The sequence below is a fragment of the Trematosphaeria pertusa genome (assembly GCF_010094035.1).
Source record: "Trematosphaeria pertusa strain CBS 122368 unplaced genomic scaffold BU26scaffold_11, whole genome shotgun sequence".
Classification (NCBI taxonomy): Eukaryota; Fungi; Ascomycota; class Dothideomycetes; order Pleosporales; family Trematosphaeriaceae; genus Trematosphaeria; species Trematosphaeria pertusa.
Window position 1 is genome coordinate 816,783 of NW_022987222.1, and position 19,414 is coordinate 836,196.

Genomic DNA, 19,414 nt, shown 5'->3' on the forward strand with positions numbered 1-19,414 from the left:
AGCCTACCAGAATGCATTACGCATCAACTTCTCCGAAAGTTAGAATCAGCCCCCGCCGCAACTAGTCCGTAGTGCGCAGTGCCAAGAACAAGGATCGTACAAAAGTGTGCCTAGGTGCATTAGTGAGAGGAAGAAAGCTGAGGCGGAAGCCAGGAAGTCCATCTAATGCCAAGCGCTAAAAAGGGGCTAAGCCTATCCTGTCCAAAGTCTCGAGTAAGAGCCGCATGTACAAAACAACTGCCACAAACCAGCTTACCAGGATGCATTGCATTATACATGGACTCACATTCATGTCTACCTCCTATATACACATACATACGTATCTATCTACCACACCACATTACTCGATACAACAAACATCCAACGGACCCTTGCAAGCATCGAATCATTGCTCGTGAACCCTGCCTAGTACCAGAAAAGCCAATGCCCATGCCGGAGAACTTTGCGATCTCCGAGACCGAGTGAGAAGGGAGTAGAGTAGCGTGTACGGATATCATATCAAGAAGGAAGGAAGAGGAAATAGATGGAGAAGGGAAGACTGTACAGTCAACACTTTGGGAAAGCGTGAGCCCGAAGCGTATCTAGCGTAGAAAGGGGCGCCCGTCTAGAACTCGCCACCACCTCCTCCTAGTGCAGCAACGCCCCAGACACCCACCAGGCCCCAGAAGCCTACCCTCCATCCCCTCCATAGGCCGTGAATGCCCTGTCCCTTACGTATCCGCGTCCGCGCTGAAAAGCCAGCTGTACGGCCTTCTGACTGCTGGGCAGTCGCTTTAGCAGCGCCAGGGCCCACGACTGACACTCCTTCCTCTCGCACGATAAACCACATTGTCCCAAAGACACCCCTATACGGGCCGGGCTCGACAATCGTTTTAAAGCTCCTTACAGCTGGGTCTTCGTTCTCCATCCCATAGACAGGCGACTTGGGAGTGCGGGAAGGGAGATGGCGATATTCCGAAGCAAGACGCTGGTTCTCATGGTCTTGCAGGACAGCGACTTGGCCGCGGCGCAGTACAGTTTCAAGCGGGAGACGAATGAAGAGTTCGCAGGTTGAGGACAGGAAGGTAGAGAGCGAGTATGCGGTCGGGGTGACAATGGGGTCGATAGAGAATGTAGAGCGGAGAACGAGCGGGGTGGACGTTGATATAAGAGTCGGGATTGTGGAGTGGAGGAGCGTTGTGGGGAGGAGGCTCGGCGAGATGGAGAAGGAGGGGAGGAGTGAAAGCGACGGGTATATTGTTCGTGGGGGAGCCGAGGTCGGCGTTACGATGAGGCGGGTGCGGATTAGGTCGAGGGGTGCGAGGACGGTCGCAGCGATTGCTGTAGCGGCTATCGCGACGGCGAGGGACATGAACGGCGACGGGCTGTCTATTATGTCGAGGCCGCCGATACCACTAGCAGTGGTGCTCATGAGGCCCGGGTCGGGCACGTTGAGGAGCGCCGAGAGCAGACCTCGTGTCCAGCTCTCTGTCGTTTTGAGTAGGAAATTGTATATGAAGGTGACATTTGTGCCTTTCCAGACTCCCCATGCCGACTCTTTCTGCCACAGCTGCGCTATTACCTCCAGCAAAGCATCCGGCCTCCTGAGCTCTAGTTTTCGCGGCGCAAGCGGAGGCGCCTGCGTCGGCGTCGAATCTCTCGATCGACTAGGTCCATGTCTTCTCCTCCTCTCAGGGCTCCGTGACGACTCCCCTCCCGGCGAAAAGGGCTGCTCATGTCTCCTTGGTGCCGTGCTGGTAAAGTATCCAGGCGAATCCTCATCCGACTCTTCGTCCGAGGGATAATCCTCAAATTTCCCGCTCGCGAAGGAATTTGGCCGACTCCTGAGCTCCGCGCCATTGACCAGCAGCCCCGGCGGCGCCTGACCCGTTGCCTGGTGCACCTGCAGCAGCGTCTTTGCTACCTCGAATGGTTGCGCCAACAGCACTGATGTATAGCTCCATAACGCGTGGTCTAGCAGCTTCTTTGCATGGTCCGCTACTCCCGGCGAGCTATCCGGGAGGTACGAATCGTAGTCGAGATCGGATAGGATGCTCCTCGCCTGGCTCCCCAGGCTCGATTTGGAATATCGCGCTGAGGACGATGGGGTGGACGACGAATTGGCGGCCGAGGTATCGGGCGGGAGGCCGATGGAGGGCGGGATGTAGTACGGCCGCAGCGGATTCGGGGCGTCGCGTGAGGTTTCCATTGCTGGCACGTCGGATTGCGTGCAGGATAGAATAGGGGAAGTGGTGGTGTTTTGTTCGCGTGCCCGCAAGGTTTGTTTCGTGACGGACTGACGTCCATGGTGAATCCTGGTCGCGGCGTCAGTGGCGCATGGCGGTCCAAGCTCTCTCGATTTCGTCGGAGTGTTCGGAGGGAATTCCTGCTGTGAGACCCAATCTGCGACAATTTTCACCGATTCTCGGATTCGTGCGGTATTTAGGATGGCAGGCGCGCTGCCTTCGAGAGGCGCGCTTTTGAGGACGCTGAAGAGGGACGATATGGCTGCCACGGCGTTATGGAGAGGTGTGATGCGCACCCAGCGAGATTTTCTAAGACGGGCGAGCAATTGGACGACGAGAAGCCCGATAGTCATAAACCCATCGAGGAGGAGGGTAACACTTCTCCCGCGCCCTCAATGGAGCATACCGAAAGCCGCGACTCCTACTTTCGCCCGTAGCCGACGGAGATTTTCCTCGACTCCCGCATCCAGACACGGCCACCTCGACCCTCCCAAACCCGGCGAAGAGTAGGACCAACACCTCCTGTCTATCTACACACGTCCTCATTAACTCCGCGTAGACGCAAAGTTACCTTCATCGACAAAGAAGGCCAGTCCCACACCTTCCTCGTTGCCGACGGCGACAACCTCCTCGATATTGCGCAAGCCAACGACCTCGAGATGGAAGGCGCCTGCGGCGGTTCCTGCGCGTGCTCTACCTGCCACGTCATCGTCGAAGACCCCGAATACTACGACCGCATGGAGGAGCCAGACGACGACGAGAACGATATGCTGGATCTGGCGTTTGGGTTGACAGAGACGAGCAGGTTGGGGTGCCAGGTGAAGATGAGTAAGGAGTTGGATGGGTTGGTGGTGCGGTTGCCGAGTATGACGCGGAATATGCAGGCCAGTGATTTCAAGTCGTAGGATAAGGGTATGGATGAAGAGGCGAGGGGCGGTTGATAAGTTGGCGGCATTTGTGTAATCATATTTCTGGATCCGGGCATGGCGAGCGATGACTGTCCTTAGAACACCCTGTACCATATGGGATAATCTCCTTGGAGGTGGGACCGGCGTCACGCGAAGCACTGGAATACGATAGATGGCTTCAGCCCGGTATCATGAATTCAACTACTCTAATATGTTTCAGATCTCGACGCTTCCCTCTTTTTTCTTCGCGCCACCCGTGATCATGTCCAAGAAACCCTGCTTGCTCATCTCCTTGACTGTTTCCTCCCTCTTGCTCATGCCCACTAAGCCTTTCTCGCGTGCTTCCCTCTCCGCCTGTTCGCCCTTGACCTGGGCGGCTCGCACCGCATTGAACAGCTTGATGACACCCTTCTGCGCTGTCCTGCGCAGCTCCTTCTCCTTCGCCAGAGTGACCCCAGTGCTCATGCTGGGATCATTCGTGCCAAGGACGTCCTTTACGCGGCCTTTCTCTTGTGCTGTCTTCTTCTCGGCTAGCAACTGCCTGCGCGCCTTCTCCGTCAATTTATGATCCGACAGGGACTTGTTCGTCTCCTGTGCAGCTTTCGACCGGGAGAGAATGGGTTCGGAGCGTTTTTGCGATGTGAGCTTCGTGTTGAGGATTTTCGACATCGAGGTCGCGAATGCTTCTGGATCGTTTCGTTTCCGCACTTTCCTCGTTGGATTGTTCGTTGATGTTTCTGAAATAGACGCGTCGCCCGAAGCATCTGAGTCATCTGGCTCTGAGCCATCGGCCGGGTCTCCGTCCTGCTCGGAGTCTTCGTCCTCGCTTGGCGGAGCATCGTCGTCTTCGTCCGCTGCCGGGGCTGGTGGAGGTGACTTCTTCAGCGCAATTTTCGCTTTGAACTTCGCTTGGGGGTTTTTGGGCCTCTTCTCTTCCTCGTCATCGCTACTCTCTAGGCTTACAGGTGCGAAATCCTGCGGCGCGTCGCGCGCTCCGCCTTCATCTTCATCCTCGCTTGAGCTGTGGTACGTGCGCTGCCGCTTGATCTTCTTCTGCTTCTTGGGCAGCTTCCCCCGCATCGCATCCTCGGTCCGTCGTCGTTTCAGCGTCGTGGAAGGCATTGTGGCTGATATCGTTGGAATTGGGAATGAGTGCAGCGAGCTTTCGAAGTGCTGTCGAAAAATTATGGGCCGGCGAATAATTCGCCGACGCCAAGATTTCCGCTCTTGCCCCGCCTCTCCCCACGAACTTCAACACCGACCTCATACATCACGGACGCCTCTCCTACACCGCCTAACACCCCTACACAACCGCCGCCATGGTGCTTCAAGATCTCGGGCGGCGCATTAATGCCGCCGTCTCAGACCTCACGAGGTCACCGAACCTCGATGAGAAAGTAAGCACCCATTTCCGAGTGAGTCGCAATGTGGCTAACTTTGCAGGCCTTCGACTCCATGGTCAAGGAGATCTCCAACGCCCTCGTCGAAGCCGACGTGAACGTAAAGCTCGTCATGAACCTCCGCAACTCGATAAAACGCTCCGTCGACTTCAAGCACCTCGCGCCGGGCGTGAACAAGAAGCGCATTATCCAGAAAGCCGTCTTCGACGAACTAGTCAAGCTAGTCGACCCGCACGCTGAGCCTTTCAAACCGCGAAAAGGAAAGCCGAACGTCATCATGTTCGTTGGTCTACAAGGTTCCGGTAAAACGACAACGTGTACAAAGCTGGCGAGGTGGTACTCGGCAAGAGGGTTCAAGGCCTGTCTTGTTTGCGCGGATACATTTCGTGCCGGTGCTTTCGATCAGCTGAAGCAGAATGCGACAAAAGCGAAGATACCTTACTATGGAAGCCATACGCAGACGGATCCCGTCGTTGTAGCAAGAGAGGGTGTGGAGAAGTTCAAGAAGGAAAGATTCGAGATCATCATTGTCGATACCTCGGGTAGGCATAGGCAAGAGAAGGATCTTTTCGACGAGATGGTTCAGATCCAGGACGCTGTGACACCGGATCAGACAATTATGGTTCTCGACGCGACAATAGGTCAAGCCGCGGAAGCGCAGTCTCGCGCCTTCAAAGAAGCAGCAGATTTTGGAGCTATCGTGCTCACCAAGACCGATGGTGCAGCTGCGGGAGGTGGTGCCATTTCAGCTGTCGCAGCGACACATACTCCGATTGTCTTCCTCGGTACCGGCGAACACATGCTCGACCTAGAGCGCTTCAGCCCGCAACCCTTCGTGTCCAAGCTGCTTGGCATGGGCGATGTTGCTGGGCTAGTCGAACACGTGCAATCCCTCAAGCTTGACCAAAAGGACACTATGAAGCACATCGCCTCCGGAATCTTCACGATAAAAGACCTTCGCGACCAGCTCTCTAACATCATGAAGATGGGCCCCCTCTCCAAAATGGCTGGCATGATCCCCGGTCTGAGTAATATGATGGGAGGTATGGACGATGAGGAAGGTGGTGCGAAGCTAAAGCGTATGATCTACATCTGCGACAGTATGACGGAGAAAGAACTCGAATCCGACGGCAAAATATTCGTAGAGCAACCCACGCGCATGACGCGTGTAGCCCGTGGCTCCGGCACTTCAGTTCGTGAAGTCGAGGAATTGCTCACGCAGCACCGCATGATGGCCGGCATGGCGAAGAAGATGAAGGGTGGCATGGCCAACATGCAGAAAGCGCAGGGTGCTATGGGCGGCGGCAATAAGCAGCAGCAACTTGCTGCGATGCAGAAGCGCATGCAAAGTATGGGCGGCGCCAACGCGATGGGTGGCGGGATGCCGGATCTGGGCGCCATGATGAAGATGCTTGGCGGCGGTGGGCGCGGAGGCGGTGGCATGCCAGATATGTCTGCGCTTGGCGGTATGGGCGGCATGGATATGGCGAGTATGATGAAGATGATGGGCGGTATGGGCAGTCCTGGACAGGGGGGAAGAGGAAGGCGGTAGCCTGTAAACGAGCTCGATCGCGATATCTGGTGCGGTACCTGGTTCGCTTACTTATGCATAGCCCCGGCGTTAGGGTTGGTCTTCCTGTGGAAATAGTACTGATTTGAGTCAATACATATACCGTATTTGAGATCACTTGGCTTACGTGATCGATAGGTGCTGCTACTTAGGCATTTACAATTACTCCCACGAGAGCATGACTCACGGAAGATAAGCTATCGTAATAAGTGCGCATACCAATGTGCGAGCGTGGCACTATGATAGCAGATCTCGGAAAGGAGTCAACTTCGCTTCGCATGATGTTCATATCTAGTTCATATAGATCTTAGATACATAGATACGCCAGCACCACCAGCACGTTTCACCCCTCGTCAACGCATTCCACCGTTCTTGTTGCCTCTTCCTACTAGGCCGCGGTCCCCTCCGCATAGCTCTGCTCTCTTCATTCGCTCTCAGCTCGGCTTCCAACTCCACCCCAACCCGACTGAATTTCTCCTTCCTTCTTCCATCTCCTTCTTCTCTCCTTCGCTCATATTCCAAATTCCTCCTCCCTCGGTCGTCGTCTCTGCAAGCCCGCCCCCTATCCTCCTATCTACGATACTCTGCTCGTTTTCCTCAAACTCAACATCGTTCGTGGCTAGCCTGGCATGAAAACACGGGTCGCACCATGGTATCGTTCCCCTCCAGCTGTGGAGATGTTGACACAGCGCTTTGGCGTGGCAGATTTTACATGTATCCACGGCACGAGTTATGTCGTCGCGGCATACAATGGTGAAGCCCGAAGGGAGGCGAGTAATAGTGGCGGCCCTTGGATCTGGGAAACCGAGAGGTTCATTGTGGATGCGCTTTTGGAAGCACCTGGAGCAGATGACTTTACTGCGGGACTTGTGTTCCACGTTGTATTTCTGGGTTGTAGGGAGAATATTCTGCCAACAGTTTGTGCAGGGGTTTTTTAGGCATCGAGGCATGGAAGGCTGGCTCAGAGGATGTGTTGGGTCTTGAAGGCTGAGTCGCGAGTTGTTCGAGAGCCTTTGTTGCTGTGGAGATCTTCAGTACTTGTGCGTTTGTAGAGTGAGTCTCCTTGATCTGGAGTTTGATGTTCTGGGGAAGAGTGGTTGAGGAACAGAATGTGTAGGATCTAGATTTGATTCTTTATAGATGCTGAGGGGGAGATGACTGTCTAGCTGCGTTGTATTTGACTGTGTCTGAGTCACGACGAAGAGACTCATGGGACTCTTGACTCTACGCGCGGTGACTCTATCCTGACCTTTGCTTTGACTACTCGCGACGTTCTGTACTACCTTAGGAGCGGTCTTTTCCGGGTTTATAATAAAGACACCGGGGGAGTGCCTCATTGGACGGGGCTTTGTATGTTGACCTCAATGATGGGATACATCCCGTAGCGATACACACGCCGCACTTGGAACAGCTGTTTCATCCCATAGTCCCAATACCTGGAGATGTCCAATCGCTCTCGAATCGTGCAAGATGTTGCCCCCAAGCCTCGGACTGACGTATACGCGTGACGATCTGATATCTGCGCACACGAATCTTATGGTGAGCAATATCCGAGCGTGAAGCCAAAACTCCAGCAGCACGATGTTACTATCTGAAAAGAACAAACGAGGGGGTAGCGAAAGTTTCATGATGGAGAGGGTTTCCGTCAGTCGAGCGATCATGTAATACGAAAGAAACAAGCAACGTGAATACGTGCTTAGCTTTGGTGCGAATTTGAACGAGCCCAGACTGTGCACGCGCATTTAGTTGGATAACTTCCGCTTTACCTAATAGAAGTATGATAGTCCCCGCCGCTCTTGCATTAGGGCTTCCCGCAATGTACCTGGCAGAGCGCGCAGTGCAGCAACCAAACACGTGATGATCCTGGCCGAAGATCCCGGGATCTAAATGGCGGATAGTGTCGCGTGGAGGCGAGGACATTGTACGCTCGGTTGCTCATCCCAAGCGTGTAAAGCATACGTTTGAGTGGTGGAAAATTTCCAGTCCGGGGTAAAAGGTGGAGGAAGTGACGAAGGAGTGATGATCATTGCCAATGTGGGGCGCCCTTTCTGGGGGGTCCTTATTATATCTGATATCTGATGTCCGGAGTTGCGGAAGTCGTGCTATAGAATTCAACCCTCAGATGGTGCAAAGAGTGGGTCACGCTGATCTGTTGGGGATAGTATCCCAGGCTCTTCATTGCATGCGCGTAGCTTCATCTTGAGCATCGCTACTGAAGTAATAATATTCGACTTTGGCTGACTCCTGACATCCGAACTAGTTCCGCCGCAGACCATTTCTTGCGGTGCGATTAAGCTTGCTGTACCCCACAAAAGGGCGTACGTCGTTCGGTTAAATACTCCGGCATACCCTTATTGCCGGGAAGGCTTCGGCACTTGTACTCTAACTTATATATAGCGAGCCAATTATGCCTTCGCTTCACCAAAACATAATCTACAATTGTATCACAGATCCACCACATGATATACACCCCATGGGTAAATCTAGTATCCGCGCAGCGGGACCGCGCGAATGGCCACCGGCTTTCTACGCCACGTCCAAGACAAGACCGAATTTTCGTTCAGGCTAAAGAGCAGTAGTGTGGAGAACCTGGATGAGTGGACGAGATTACCAGGATTTCTTGGCCTCCAGGTCTTCTGTTTACGATCGACAGTATAAAGTAGAGGGGTGGCGCTCGCGGAAGAAGCTAGAAGCATACCGGTCAACGAATCGCATCCGTCATCATGTTGTCTCTTCTCCTCCTTGCGACAGCTTTTCTTCTCCCGGCTGCGCTCAGTGCGCCCGCCGAGGAGCCGGCACGGTTTATGGAGCGCCAGCTTGTGGAGCGCCAGGGCGGCTATTATTGGTCCTTCTGGCAGGAAGGCGGCGGTAGCCACAACTGCCAGAACGGCGCGGGCGGCTCATATACGGCGAAATGGTCCGGTGGAGGAGGCTTTGTCTGCGGAAAGGGATGGCAGCCCGGTGGCTCGAGGTCAGTCCAAAGCATCCAACACCCCTGGGGATACCTTCTCCGTAAAGAAGACCATTCACTCACAGCCGTCTCAACTCAGGGCTGTCAAGTACAGCGGCACGTACACCCCCGTTGGCCCCGGCTATCTCGCCCTGTATGGCTGGACTCAGAGCCCGCTCATCGAATACTACATCGTGGACAACTACGACGTTCTCGCGCCCGGCGAGCCTTGGACATTTAAGGGCAACTTCACATCCGAGGAAGGAGACTACAGTGTCTACACGAGCCAGAGGGTTAACAAGCCGTCGATTGAGGGCACCCGGACCTTTATGCAGTATTGGTCCGTGCGGTCAGAGGTACGTACGATAATTCTCATGTTCCGAGCGCCCGGATGGCTTTATTAGAGCGTTTTCTTGCCGCTGGAGCTTCGTGGCGTTGCTATTCAGACTTTCATTCTGCTTCTTTTTCTTAAGCCCTCTTCCAAGGGTTAACGAACGCTCGCTAACTTCACTTGGAATTTTACAGAAGCGCACAGGTGGTACAATCACTACTGGAACGCACTTCAGCCAGTGGCAGAAACTTGGCATGAATCTCGGTCGCCACAGCTATATGATCCTTGCAACGGAGGGATTCACCAACAGCTCGTATCCGACGCCTAGCGGTAGTAGCAGTATCACTTTATCATGAGGAGATGGTTGAAGTGGCTGGATATACGCTAAAATATTTCGAGAATATTCACATCACTATTTGGAGAAATACTCTTTATAGAACCCACCTCGCTTTTAGTTTTCCCTCGCTCTGTAATTGCTCGGATGAGGCTGCTTTGAATCTGACGAAGTGCCAAACTTCGGCAAACCAGATCGCGTTTACTCGGAAAGGCAACCTATGATAATCTTGAAGCACCTTCTAATCTCTCTAGGCTATGCTGTCTTCCGACTTCTCCTCCTTCTCCGCCAACTCATTCCCGGGAGAATTGACCTTCCGTTCTCTCATGCACTCCATACTAGCTGAGGTATATGGAATCGTGTTGCCGGTTGCCTATGTTTCAACCATGGCTTACTTATCATCGTTCTGATATATTATCTCATCTGATGCTGACTCCTCCCTCCCGGAGAGTTCAGTCTCGCCGTCCTCGACTTTGCATTTCAGAACTCCAAAGAATCTGAAAATCTCATCGCTGATCGCTCTAATGGCGATGCTTCATTTACCTTCTTTGTGAAGGCGCGAGGATTTTCTGTGCTCCACTCTACCGCCTGCTTCGGGGAACTAGTACACGAGAGTACCGTATACGCCGTATTTCACTTCGATTCTTTGAGGCTATTCCGTGTCACGCACTGGTGATCTCACGTGCTTCGTTGTCAATGCATGATGTCAGCACTGCAAGTAGCAAACTACACACGCGTTTTCTCTTGGCATAGAGCTAAAGGCCAGAGCAAGCAAAGAAATTCTTATTAGGCATATATCTTATAGAAATAATAGAATATAGAAAACCGCATTCAGAAGACATGGTTAGATCCCCAACTCTAGCTGAAAGCTAGATCAAACCGCGAAGGGCTCATGAGGGCTCAAGCTGTAGACATAAACCGGCAACTGAAAGACTGTAAGATTTAGAAGTGACATTGGAGGCCTCTAGTGTCTTACCCGAAAAAGCCATGAACACCATCGCCCGACCGCTACACCGCTCCTTCCTAAGTTGCGAAATCCACCAGCCTAATACTGTCCCGCGGCTGACATCGAAGACGTACCGGCGGATGGCGGCGCCTTGAATCTCATTGCGGAGAAGTAAGTTCGCTCCGACTGGCGCTCCCTCTTGTCTTGGACAATAGTCAGTATGCAAGAAACGTTCGTTCCGTCGAGCACAGTCTCAAGCGACGTCTCAATCTCCCTTCCCCCTTCCACGTCCGCGAGTTCCTGGAGGGTGAACGTGACGCTCCTGCAATTGACCTTGCCTTTGGCAACAAAATCAGCGAAAAGACGCGGAGGGAGCGACTTCAGATCGCCCCAGGGGAGCACAGCTCGATCGCGGGCATTGCCAGTCATGGTAATGTAGAGACGATCCAGCCAGAGGCTGTAGACGGATTCCAATATGGCGCTGAAGCAGCCGTGATGGTTTGGTCGTGGAATCGGCATGCAGACCGTGACGTCTTGAACGAGGCCGAAGACCTGATGAAGCGGCCCCGGATCGGCGGATACCGGATGGGCAGGTGGCCAACTGTCACGGATGCTGCTGAGATGCTTCGAGAGGTCGTGTTCAGGCTTGAGCGCATCTCGCATTTCTTGGTGAATTTGTCGACAGGTGAAATAAGCGCCCATCCATCGCAGACAGTCTGGTGATGCCGGTGATAGGGTCATGTTCTTGAATATTAAGAGCCTTATCTCTGTCGGGATGCTGAGGAGCTTGCTTTCAGCCTGAGGGGCGACCGGGGGGTCGTTGCGCGCAAGTGAAGGAACAGCGTGCTCGTCCGGGGATTCGCTAGGATAGCTATCCGGCTGGCGAAGCGCGTAACGCGACAGCATGGACGTGATTCTATCCATGGCAGATGTCCTGGGAGGCATGGTAGAGAGCGGTAGGGTAAGGTTGCGGTTGTTGAGTGAAGGTTGTGGCGCGGCTAGGCTCCGGTTTTTGTTGAGGAAAGTCGAACCGAAGGGCACTAAGGCCAAAATGGTTAGCTCGTAGCATCACGTGTAATGCCATTCACCGATCAGACATGCCCACTTAAATCTCACTAAACTCAGTCCAGATGGGGAAATTCGCTCACTCTCTCAAGCAAGAGAGCGAAACATCGGCCGAGCTTGACCGGCGAGGCATGCTCTCACTGTGTGGAATTCTCTAGATATAACGACGCGCGTAAGAGCTGCCCCAGAGGTCTTCGCAGGTGCGTACACAAGCACGCATAATAGTTATCTCGCTATACGAGCAATTTTATCCTACGGCAAGCCCTTAAATCTAGAGACCTCCCTACCGCAAGAAGTACGGGACCGCGCGATAAGCTTAAATGCGCAAAACCCTCGCTTATTCCGCAACCAGCAAAACATTAGGATTACATCATTTTCCCTTATCTCCGATTACAATCGCATGCACTTTGATCACGTCGGGTTTGAGGTATTCCCACTTATGTCAGCACTAACACTCTTAGCCTGTCTGAGAAAGTCAGTGCTCCAATCAGGTCGCGCGAAAGCCTTCAGCCGGTCATCAGGCGAACCTCATATCTTGGACAGTTAAGGCGCGGTTCAGGGACTTACTATATCATAGCATTGACTCTCACAACTAAACTCTTTCTCTCGCTTCGAGTGTTTGACTTTTCACGTTCTTTCCTCACCATGGGCATCGTTCAACGCTTGTTGTCGTTCGGCTTCGTCCCGATTCTAGCACTTTTCGCGCTGCAATTCTACTCGCCAGACACATTTCATGCCTTCCAAGATGCCGTCCAACCCTACGTTTCGAACACGCCGCTCTCTCATTTCTTGCCCTACCCTCTCCCACATCGCTCAGAAATACCACTCTTCGTAACGAGCACGACCCACTGGTCGCATGTGGAAAAGATCGCCGCAGTCGCAGTAGAACTGGCGGATTTCGGTTACCCAGTACATTTCATCACGGGGCGCGTTTTCGAAGAACACATCTCTAACTTGCATCCCAACATCAAATTCATACCCACAATTGGTCTAGACGACAAGTTGAGCGATGAGGATATGGCGTATTATTTGTCCCTCCCTTCGGGGGTCGAGCAAGAGGTCTGGATCATGAAGAAAGTTCTCGTGGATAATATGCCGAATGGTCACGAAACGCTCCAAGTTCAATTCAAGGAATTCCGCGAGAAGTATGGAAAGGACAAACCGCTAATATCGCTGTACGACGTCACGGTCACTGGCCATCACCCTATTCTACTCGGCAGCCCTGGGATTAGACCCGACACTAGTATCGGTGTCTCGATTGCCCCTTTAACTCTGGATTCAAACGATACGTTTCCTTTTCGTACCGGGAAACCACCACATACCGGTTCAAACGCAACAGCCGTTCACCGAGAGGCCTACGAAAAATTCTTCGATGATAAGTTGAATCGAGAGTTAAACGAATACTGGTGGGCGAAGCTCAAGGACATGGGCGCAATCCACGATTCATACCCACATATTCTCCATGCCATGGATGCTCTTCCTGACCATCTTCTTACACTCGGGATCCCTGAATTTGAGTTCCCCCGCAGCGATATTAGGCCGAATGTGCGGTACTTTGGCGCCCTCAAGAAGGTCGGCAAACAGGGAGGGGACAAGGAGCTGAAGCTTCCAAGTTGGTGGGATAACATTGCTCACGCGAAAAATGAGGGGAAGAAGATTATTGCCGTGAGCCAGGGCACGGTTGAAGTGAGGCCGGAAGACCTGGTTCTACCTACACTGGACGGTCTCAAGGATCGTGACGATGTGTTGGTCATCGCAACATTCGTGGTCCAGGAACCGGAAGACGTTCCTGGCTTAGTAGTCCCCAAGAACGCGCGAGTAGCAAAGTTCGTACCGTATGACAAACTCCTCCCTTTAGTAAGTAGTGACTGAGCGAACTTCTGCTTCCACTCCATCAGCTAACTGAGTTCAGGTTGATGTTCTCGTATCCAACGGCGGTTATGGTGCTGTGCAGCATGCCCTTCGTCTCGGTATTCCGATGGTTGTGGCGGGCGAGGGTCAGGACAAAGCCACCACGAACGCGCTTGTCGACTTCACCGGAGTGGGTATCGATCTTAAAGTGCGACAGCCAGGCGCACACAAGATTTCAGGTGCCATAAAGAAGTTGCTGGAGGATGGGAAGTACAAGAACAAAGCGATTTTGCTAAGTAAAGCGTACGAGAAGTATGACGTTGGCAAGACATTTGACGGCACAGTGAGAGATGTTGTTAAGAACTGGAGCAAAAAGAAAGCTTTGCCAACGAAAGAGCCGTGAAGCAGCAAGTCCATGAAATATGCTAACATCAAGAGGAAGTTAAAGTAGAGATATTCGCACTAGGTATTACAAGCTGAGTGTCAATTCACTCGAGCTATGAATTCAGACATCTATTTCATATGACATGCAGGGACGCATACTATGTATACAAGCCAAGAAACGGAGTCCCGCAAGGACATGAAGCTCCCACTACATGAGCCATTCCGCCCCTCAATGAGTTTACCCAGATCAGCCAGTCAGATAATTCGCCATACTTATGACGAAAGCCAACCAACATTATGTTGCCCGTGAATGCCACGAATCTCTCCCCTACTCCATATAGCGCAATATGGTGCGTTGACCATCCCCATCCTCTCGGGCCGAAGGTGCATTGGCTGGAGGACGTAGGACCCGTCCCCACAGACGAACACACAGTTCCAACACCGGAATATTCCGTAAAGGACGATGCTACCCGCACCCGTTGTCTTCCGTTCCGCTTCGTCGTCGTCACCGCCATGATAGTTGCTCCAATCGAGGGTAAATTCTCTAGCTAGGGGTTGCTTTTTATGCCTGTATTCCTCCGCAAAATACATAGTGAAGAACACGAGGTTGTCTCCCCCATCGTTCAAGTCTTTGATCCCTGTTATCTCCGTAAAGATAAATGGTCAGTCGCTGGACGTGGAAATCTTTGAGAGATATGTGGGCTTTAGATAAGTGGGCTTTTGGGTATGGAACGCCGGTCCTGGAGTCGAAGTCGGCTAAGGGAATGGACAGAGTGATTTCGGAAAGTTCCGGGAGAGATGATGGTTTCGAGATTTGCATGGATATATCGGAGGACTCGAACCATTCCCTCGCGACATTATCGAGGACAGTAGACATAAGTCTCATCACTTCTTTCTCGAGTTCGGCTTTGATCTGCCTGCAGCTTATTATCCCTTGATAGTCGCTCATATAGCCATGGACTGGAGTCAGGTATCGGTAGATTTGAAGTCGAATCTCGGCTGGCAGAGACAGGAACTCCACGCTGGTGCCAGAGCTGACGGTGGCCATGGTCGAGGTTGCTAATAGGGCTCGCGTCTGATCTGTGTAGAAGTTTGAGGATGTATATTTGTTCGTATTTATGTTGGTGTTGTAATGACGAACATAGTTCACGATCTTCACTTCATCTCAAGCTTGGTGCCTTAACAACGCTAGTGAAAGGTAAACGATTCTGAAAGGTCTGCTTGCTGGCCCACTTAGTTGAACCTATTTCCATGCTCTTTCACATCCTGAGTATGTTGCCACTACGTCTCCGCTGTTACGCGAAACCAGGAGGAAAATGACGCATTGTTGGTTGCCGTAAGCGATAGAGGATAGCTGCTCGTGAAGGCCTTCGAGTCAGACGACTCTCCTTAATTTTACAGCATGATCAGCGACACACAAACAGAAGGTCGCATTCAACACTACTTTATCCTCTTTCTCTTTCCTGCCAGTTCAGACTACGTAGGCTTATTATTCCCATGCGCGCAAGCCAAGGCAGGGAATCGAGCAAGACGCGGCGCGCGTTTTCTAGCTCTCCATACAAGTCATAAAGGCATTTTCCAAGCTGCACAATATGAAGAAACATTCCGAGATAGAAAGGTTTTCAAAAGACACCACAAGAGTGGCTGGGATGAGAATTGCTTCATGGCCATTACTAAAACCGTGTCGATCGCAGACCCCTTAGAACCCCTATCCAAATCATTCCCGAAACCCCAGAATACATCACAGAAAGAGCACATACCCCATCCGCAAGCTTTCCGCCCATCCATCTTCCCCACAATCTTACGCAGGAACAGCAAGGTACATCTTATACAGCTTAGCACGCCTCGGGCGCCTTACCCAACATCAACACCTTGCATGTTCGCACAAGGTGGGGGGCCCTAAAGTATACTCAGTAGCAAACACTAGGGACCCAACGCGCTTCTTCGCCGCATAGTTAGAAGAATACGAGGCTTTGCAGATCTCGTCGCTATCCGTTCGAGTAGTCATGCTCGGATTCGACGCGGGTGGGCATCGGAACGCATCTTGCAGACAGGTCAGGAAGTTAGCTAGAGCCGATGGGAAAACGGAGCTGGACGGACACAAGAGAAATACTAACTAGCCATACTAATTTCAACAGCGTCTGCATAGCTAGGCGCCTCATTCCAAGCTCCCCGAACCCTCCCAAAAGCCCCCATTCTTCTCTCCTCAGATATAAATACCCTTCCCCATCCCAACTATCCACCATCGCCTCAGTCCCATCACCTCTCCCACTCAAAACCAGCCTCTCAGCACGAACAAGCCCTCGCATTTACAATGCGCGTCTCTCTCACCATCATTATCACCGCCCTGCTGGCCACTCTCGCAGCCGCCAAATGCGGCTCGCACCCGAACCGCCGTTGTCCGAATGGCCGACACTTCGTACGCTGGCTACTGCAGCATCCCCGCTCCGGAAAGTGAACGCTAACAGCAAGCATAGTGCCAGCTGAACCCGATTGTTCCGGGGACTTGCAAGAAATGCCGTGTGCATTGCTAGGCGAATCGACGTGGTTTGGCCCATTCGAAAGAGGGGATAACCACGAGGGCGTAGTGGGAGAAAGGAAGAGCCCTGACGGTACGAGGGAGGAAATCCGTGGTGGACTAGGTGAATAAAATCTAATAAAGATAAGCGAACCAACTACCACACACGTTCGCCTTCTTGTTTGATTGACGAACACGATCTCAACCGAACACCTCCATTATGAAATGATACTCGACCTTCCTGCCCTCTTGCCTCCCCCTCGCGGTTAGCATACTACACCGATCCGCAAGCTGCACGCCAATAACTGGAGGCCCACAGAAGAAAACGCCCACCTTTATTTCCTCTTCCTGTTCCCTCGCCCTTCCCTCCTTGTCAGTCGCTTTCTCCGCAAATACCTTACACATATCTTGATAATGCTCCTCCATGATACTTCTAGGGTCCGGGCGTCCGAAATGCGTAGGATTTATTAGGCCTGTGAGAGGGGATCGTGGATGCTGGTCGGTGCGGTGCTTCTCGAGAAGCCAGCGGAAGACATGCGTGGAGATCTCTTTGCGTTTCTGCGTGACGTAGGTCTGGATGCGGATGTCGAGGTATGTGCGGTCGAGCATTTGGGCACGGGAGACTTCGTTGAGGAGATCGGAGAACCAGAGAAGGTTGTTCTTGTCGCGCACCATCCAATGGAAATCAATACGGCGATGGTCCGAATATGGGGACGATGACGGATCAGGCGCGCCCTGGCCGGACTTGACTCGTTCAAGCTCATGCTGTTGGAGATCGGTCAGGATACCGGAGAACGGCGTCACGCCGATGCCGGCGCCAAAGACCATGCTGTATTCAAAATTGTAGAAGCGCTGAGCTGGTGCGCCAAATGGTCCGTCGAGGCCGATTTTGATTGGCGTGCGTGTCTCACCCTTGGCGAGACCACGTAGCGCGTCGGTCCAGTCTCCATCTGCTTTGATATGAACTTTCATAGTATTACCTATGCAAGTCGACACAGTGAACGGATGCCATTGGACCCAAGAGATTTTCGGGACCTGCACAAAGACGTACTGGCCAGCTTTGTACCGCCAGAGGCGGGCTTTAGGGATGTTCGCCGTTATGGCCACGGTTTCGTCGTCGAGAAGCTCAAGGTCAGCGATCAGTGGGAAGAAGCCCACAATGAGGCGCCATGAGCGTTCCACGATAACAAGGAGGGTCGGAAAGGCGAGCCAATAGCCGAACATGGGCCACTGCATGAGACCGGCGGTGCCGTGTGCCATCATGAGGCCGATGATAGGAAACATGAGCAAATGGCCCAGTTGAAAGACCTCGTAGTTCCACTTCCGAACCTGGGGCATACTGAGAATGGCAAGCAAATAGAAACATCCCAGAGTAGTTAACCCAGTCCAGCCAGGTAGGGATAGGACATAGTCGTGATATGAGCGAGGCACAGCGTCTTGGCCAAGAACCAGGGCGACGTTCTGCTGCCGGCTCGCCATGCTTCCGAAGACGAATGAGCCGGTTAGATGTCCGATGGCGTGCAATGTCGCGAAGAACAACGCGACGATGGACATCTTGATGTGGAACGACTGAGAAAGATCCCAGTTGATGAACCGCGAGATGAAGTAAAAGCGTCGAAGGAAGGTCGAGAACCATCGGGACATGGATAGAATGAGGAAGAAGAAGGTGGGATACAGGACTCCAGCGGAAGTCTTGGAGACAACAACACCCCATCCGAATGCTGGCCGGTATTCGTCGTACGTGAGGTACTTGACTAGCTGCCATATGCCAAAAGCGAGCATAAAAGCCACGACCAGCGCCAGAAAGGCTATCCCGGGCCCCTGGACTGCCCAGTACGCTCGTATGCGTCTCCAAATAGACATATGTCTGACGTATTCATCCTCGTCCTTCGCCTCCTTGCGATCCTGCTCCAGGGATGGTATCTTCCATCGTCGAACACATTGTTTGAATTCATTGCGTGGGATGTGGTCTTCGCGAGTGCCGATGACGCTCCGAAGAAATTGATGACGTGCTTCGTCTCCGCGTGATTTGTGATGAAGGTTGTGTGGTTGGGCTTTCGGGGCTATTTGCTTGTGGACCTGGTCGAGCTTTCGTTCGAGTTCCCAGTAGTCGATATTTCCATCGTCGTCTTTGTCCAGGTCATCCATGAAACGGCTGATCTCGTCATCTGTGAGGTACTGCTCCTGTGGCATCGTAATCCTGAAAGGCGAATTGTTCCGAGGTTGAGTGGAGGCTCGATAGTTGGGGACGGGGCGCTCTTAATCTTCACCCTCAGAGAAGTATTCTCCTCTGCATCTGTGACAACTACGTGCGCCAAGATAGATGTCATTGTCCGGACCTATCATTAGCAGCAGAGAAGGGGGGTTGTTAGACCTACGGTAGCGGTTGAGCTAGACGACTTCTTGGTGTACATTTCCATAGGTTGGAACTCCCAAGTACAAGGTCTTGGAGGGGGAGCCAAGAAGACAAGAACCTAAGCCCCAAGACTTGTAGGCGGAGCAACCTGTTTGCTGTGTTGGCGGAGCGGAACATGGGCTTCTTGGCAAGGCTCCGCTCCATCCGTCCTCGCTGCTCGACTTGTCGGTCACATCTAGTGACGACGCTCATCTCGCAAATAAATTGGGTCAGCGCTGTGGGCCCACCTCCCACGTTACCCGCCTAGGATTACTGCCAGCCGGGGAGTGCTGAATTTGCGCGATCTGGACTTGAGCTTTAATGATGCTGAATGCAGCTTGTCGCTGTTTGAGGGCGTTGGGAGAGTGAGTCTTCGTTGAGCACGTCTCGCAAGGCTGGCGTAAGAAGCCGCGCGTTAGTCTTACCGCCAAGATTGAGGAGAAGGAGCAGTGAACCTCGCTATATGAAGGGGTAGACTAGCGAAGAGGTTGTGGATGGACGGCACGTCATCAGATCCCAGATGGTGCCAAGACCGAG

At 52.7% G+C, this 19,414-nt stretch overlaps 11 protein-coding genes across 11 annotated transcripts; 6 read left to right on the top strand and 5 right to left on the bottom strand.

The window, feature by feature from the left end:
• Positions 1 to 272: 272 nt before the first annotated feature.
• On the bottom strand, positions 273 to 2,248 carry BU26DRAFT_521586 (mitochondrial carrier). The gene has a single exon (XM_033829571.1). It carries the CDS (start codon positions 2,186 to 2,188, stop codon positions 605 to 607), a length of 1,584 nt encoding a protein of 527 aa, XP_033681092.1. The 5' UTR covers positions 2,189 to 2,248; the 3' UTR covers positions 273 to 604.
• Positions 2,249 to 2,513: 265 nt separating this feature from the next.
• Positions 2,514 to 3,130, top strand: BU26DRAFT_432175 (ferredoxin; the record flags this gene model as incomplete). Its single annotated transcript, XM_033823960.1, has 2 exons — positions 2,514 to 2,731; positions 2,785 to 3,130. The coding sequence occupies 2 exons, from the start codon at positions 2,514 to 2,516 to the stop codon at positions 3,128 to 3,130; spliced, it is 564 nt and encodes a 187-aa protein (XP_033681093.1).
• A 16-nt stretch (positions 3,131 to 3,146) lies between these two features.
• On the bottom strand, positions 3,147 to 4,276 carry BU26DRAFT_521588 (Rrp15p-domain-containing protein). Its single transcript, XM_033829572.1, has one exon. It carries the CDS (start codon positions 4,253 to 4,255, stop codon positions 3,350 to 3,352), a length of 906 nt encoding a protein of 301 aa, XP_033681094.1. The 5' UTR covers positions 4,256 to 4,276; the 3' UTR covers positions 3,147 to 3,349.
• Positions 4,277 to 4,452: 176 nt separating this feature from the next.
• BU26DRAFT_461620 (signal recognition particle protein) lies at positions 4,453 to 6,216 on the top strand (the record flags this gene model as incomplete). Its single annotated transcript, XM_033825072.1, has 2 exons — positions 4,453 to 4,530; positions 4,577 to 6,216. The coding sequence occupies 2 exons, from the start codon at positions 4,453 to 4,455 to the stop codon at positions 6,083 to 6,085; spliced, it is 1,587 nt and encodes a 528-aa protein (XP_033681095.1). The 3' UTR covers positions 6,086 to 6,216.
• Positions 6,217 to 8,826: 2,610 nt separating this feature from the next.
• On the top strand, positions 8,827 to 9,740 carry BU26DRAFT_567593 (glycoside hydrolase family 11 protein; the record flags this gene model as incomplete). Its single annotated transcript, XM_033833672.1, has 3 exons — positions 8,827 to 9,074; positions 9,154 to 9,409; positions 9,579 to 9,740. 3 exons carry the CDS (start codon positions 8,827 to 8,829, stop codon positions 9,738 to 9,740), a joined length of 666 nt encoding a protein of 221 aa, XP_033681096.1.
• Positions 9,741 to 10,543: 803 nt separating this feature from the next.
• On the bottom strand, positions 10,544 to 11,637 carry BU26DRAFT_521589 (uncharacterized protein). The gene is made up of 2 exons (XM_033829573.1): positions 10,695 to 11,637; positions 10,544 to 10,643 (listed from the first exon to the last, which is right to left on the bottom strand). Exon 1 carries the CDS (start codon positions 11,607 to 11,609, stop codon positions 10,764 to 10,766), a length of 846 nt encoding a protein of 281 aa, XP_033681097.1. The 5' UTR covers positions 11,610 to 11,637; the 3' UTR covers positions 10,544 to 10,643; positions 10,695 to 10,763.
• A 699-nt stretch (positions 11,638 to 12,336) lies between these two features.
• On the top strand, positions 12,337 to 14,016 carry BU26DRAFT_488960 (glycosyltransferase family 1 protein). The gene is made up of 2 exons (XM_033826005.1): positions 12,337 to 13,586; positions 13,642 to 14,016. Exons 1-2 carry the CDS (start codon positions 12,375 to 12,377, stop codon positions 13,981 to 13,983), a joined length of 1,554 nt encoding a protein of 517 aa, XP_033681098.1. The 5' UTR covers positions 12,337 to 12,374; the 3' UTR covers positions 13,984 to 14,016.
• Positions 14,017 to 14,526: 510 nt separating this feature from the next.
• On the bottom strand, positions 14,527 to 15,012 carry BU26DRAFT_567596 (uncharacterized protein; the record flags this gene model as incomplete). Its single annotated transcript, XM_033833673.1, has 1 exon — positions 14,527 to 15,012. One exon carries the CDS (start codon positions 15,010 to 15,012, stop codon positions 14,527 to 14,529), a length of 486 nt encoding a protein of 161 aa, XP_033681099.1.
• Positions 15,013 to 15,583: 571 nt separating this feature from the next.
• BU26DRAFT_61762 (uncharacterized protein) lies at positions 15,584 to 15,953 on the top strand. Its single transcript, XM_033836109.1, has one exon. It carries the CDS (start codon positions 15,628 to 15,630, stop codon positions 15,865 to 15,867), a length of 240 nt encoding a protein of 79 aa, XP_033681100.1. The 5' UTR covers positions 15,584 to 15,627; the 3' UTR covers positions 15,868 to 15,953.
• BU26DRAFT_607362 (uncharacterized protein) lies at positions 15,658 to 16,498 on the top strand (the record flags this gene model as incomplete). The annotated part of the gene is made up of 2 exons (XM_033835745.1): positions 15,658 to 16,383; positions 16,442 to 16,498. Coding segments are annotated over exons 1-2 (399 nt in total), but the record flags the coding sequence as incomplete, so codon positions are not given.
• Positions 16,499 to 16,683: 185 nt separating this feature from the next.
• BU26DRAFT_432596 (uncharacterized protein) lies at positions 16,684 to 18,675 on the bottom strand (the record flags this gene model as incomplete). Its single annotated transcript, XM_033823982.1, has 1 exon — positions 16,684 to 18,675. The coding sequence occupies one exon, from the start codon at positions 18,673 to 18,675 to the stop codon at positions 16,684 to 16,686; it is 1,992 nt and encodes a 663-aa protein (XP_033681102.1).
• Between the last annotated feature and the right edge of the window lie 739 nt (positions 18,676 to 19,414).

Excerpts from the sequence above, each read along its gene's own strand:
- BU26DRAFT_521586 (XM_033829571.1), bottom strand. The coding sequence starts at position 2,188 with ATGGAAACCTCACGCGACGCCCCGAATCCGCTGCGGCCGTACTACATC.
- BU26DRAFT_521588 (XM_033829572.1), bottom strand. The coding sequence starts at position 4,255 with ATGCCTTCCACGACGCTGAAACGACGACGGACCGAGGATGCGATGCGG.
- BU26DRAFT_521589 (XM_033829573.1), bottom strand. The coding sequence starts at position 11,609 with ATGCCTCCCAGGACATCTGCCATGGATAGAATCACGTCCATGCTGTCG.
- BU26DRAFT_488960 (XM_033826005.1), top strand. The coding sequence starts at position 12,375 with ATGGGCATCGTTCAACGCTTGTTGTCGTTCGGCTTCGTCCCGATTCTA. Across the intron at positions 13,587-13,641 it reads ATGACAAACTCCTCCCTTTA|GTTGATGTTCTCGTATCCAA; the intron begins GTAAGTAGTGAC and ends AACTGAGTTCAG.
- BU26DRAFT_61762 (XM_033836109.1), top strand. The coding sequence starts at position 15,628 with ATGGCCATTACTAAAACCGTGTCGATCGCAGACCCCTTAGAACCCCTA.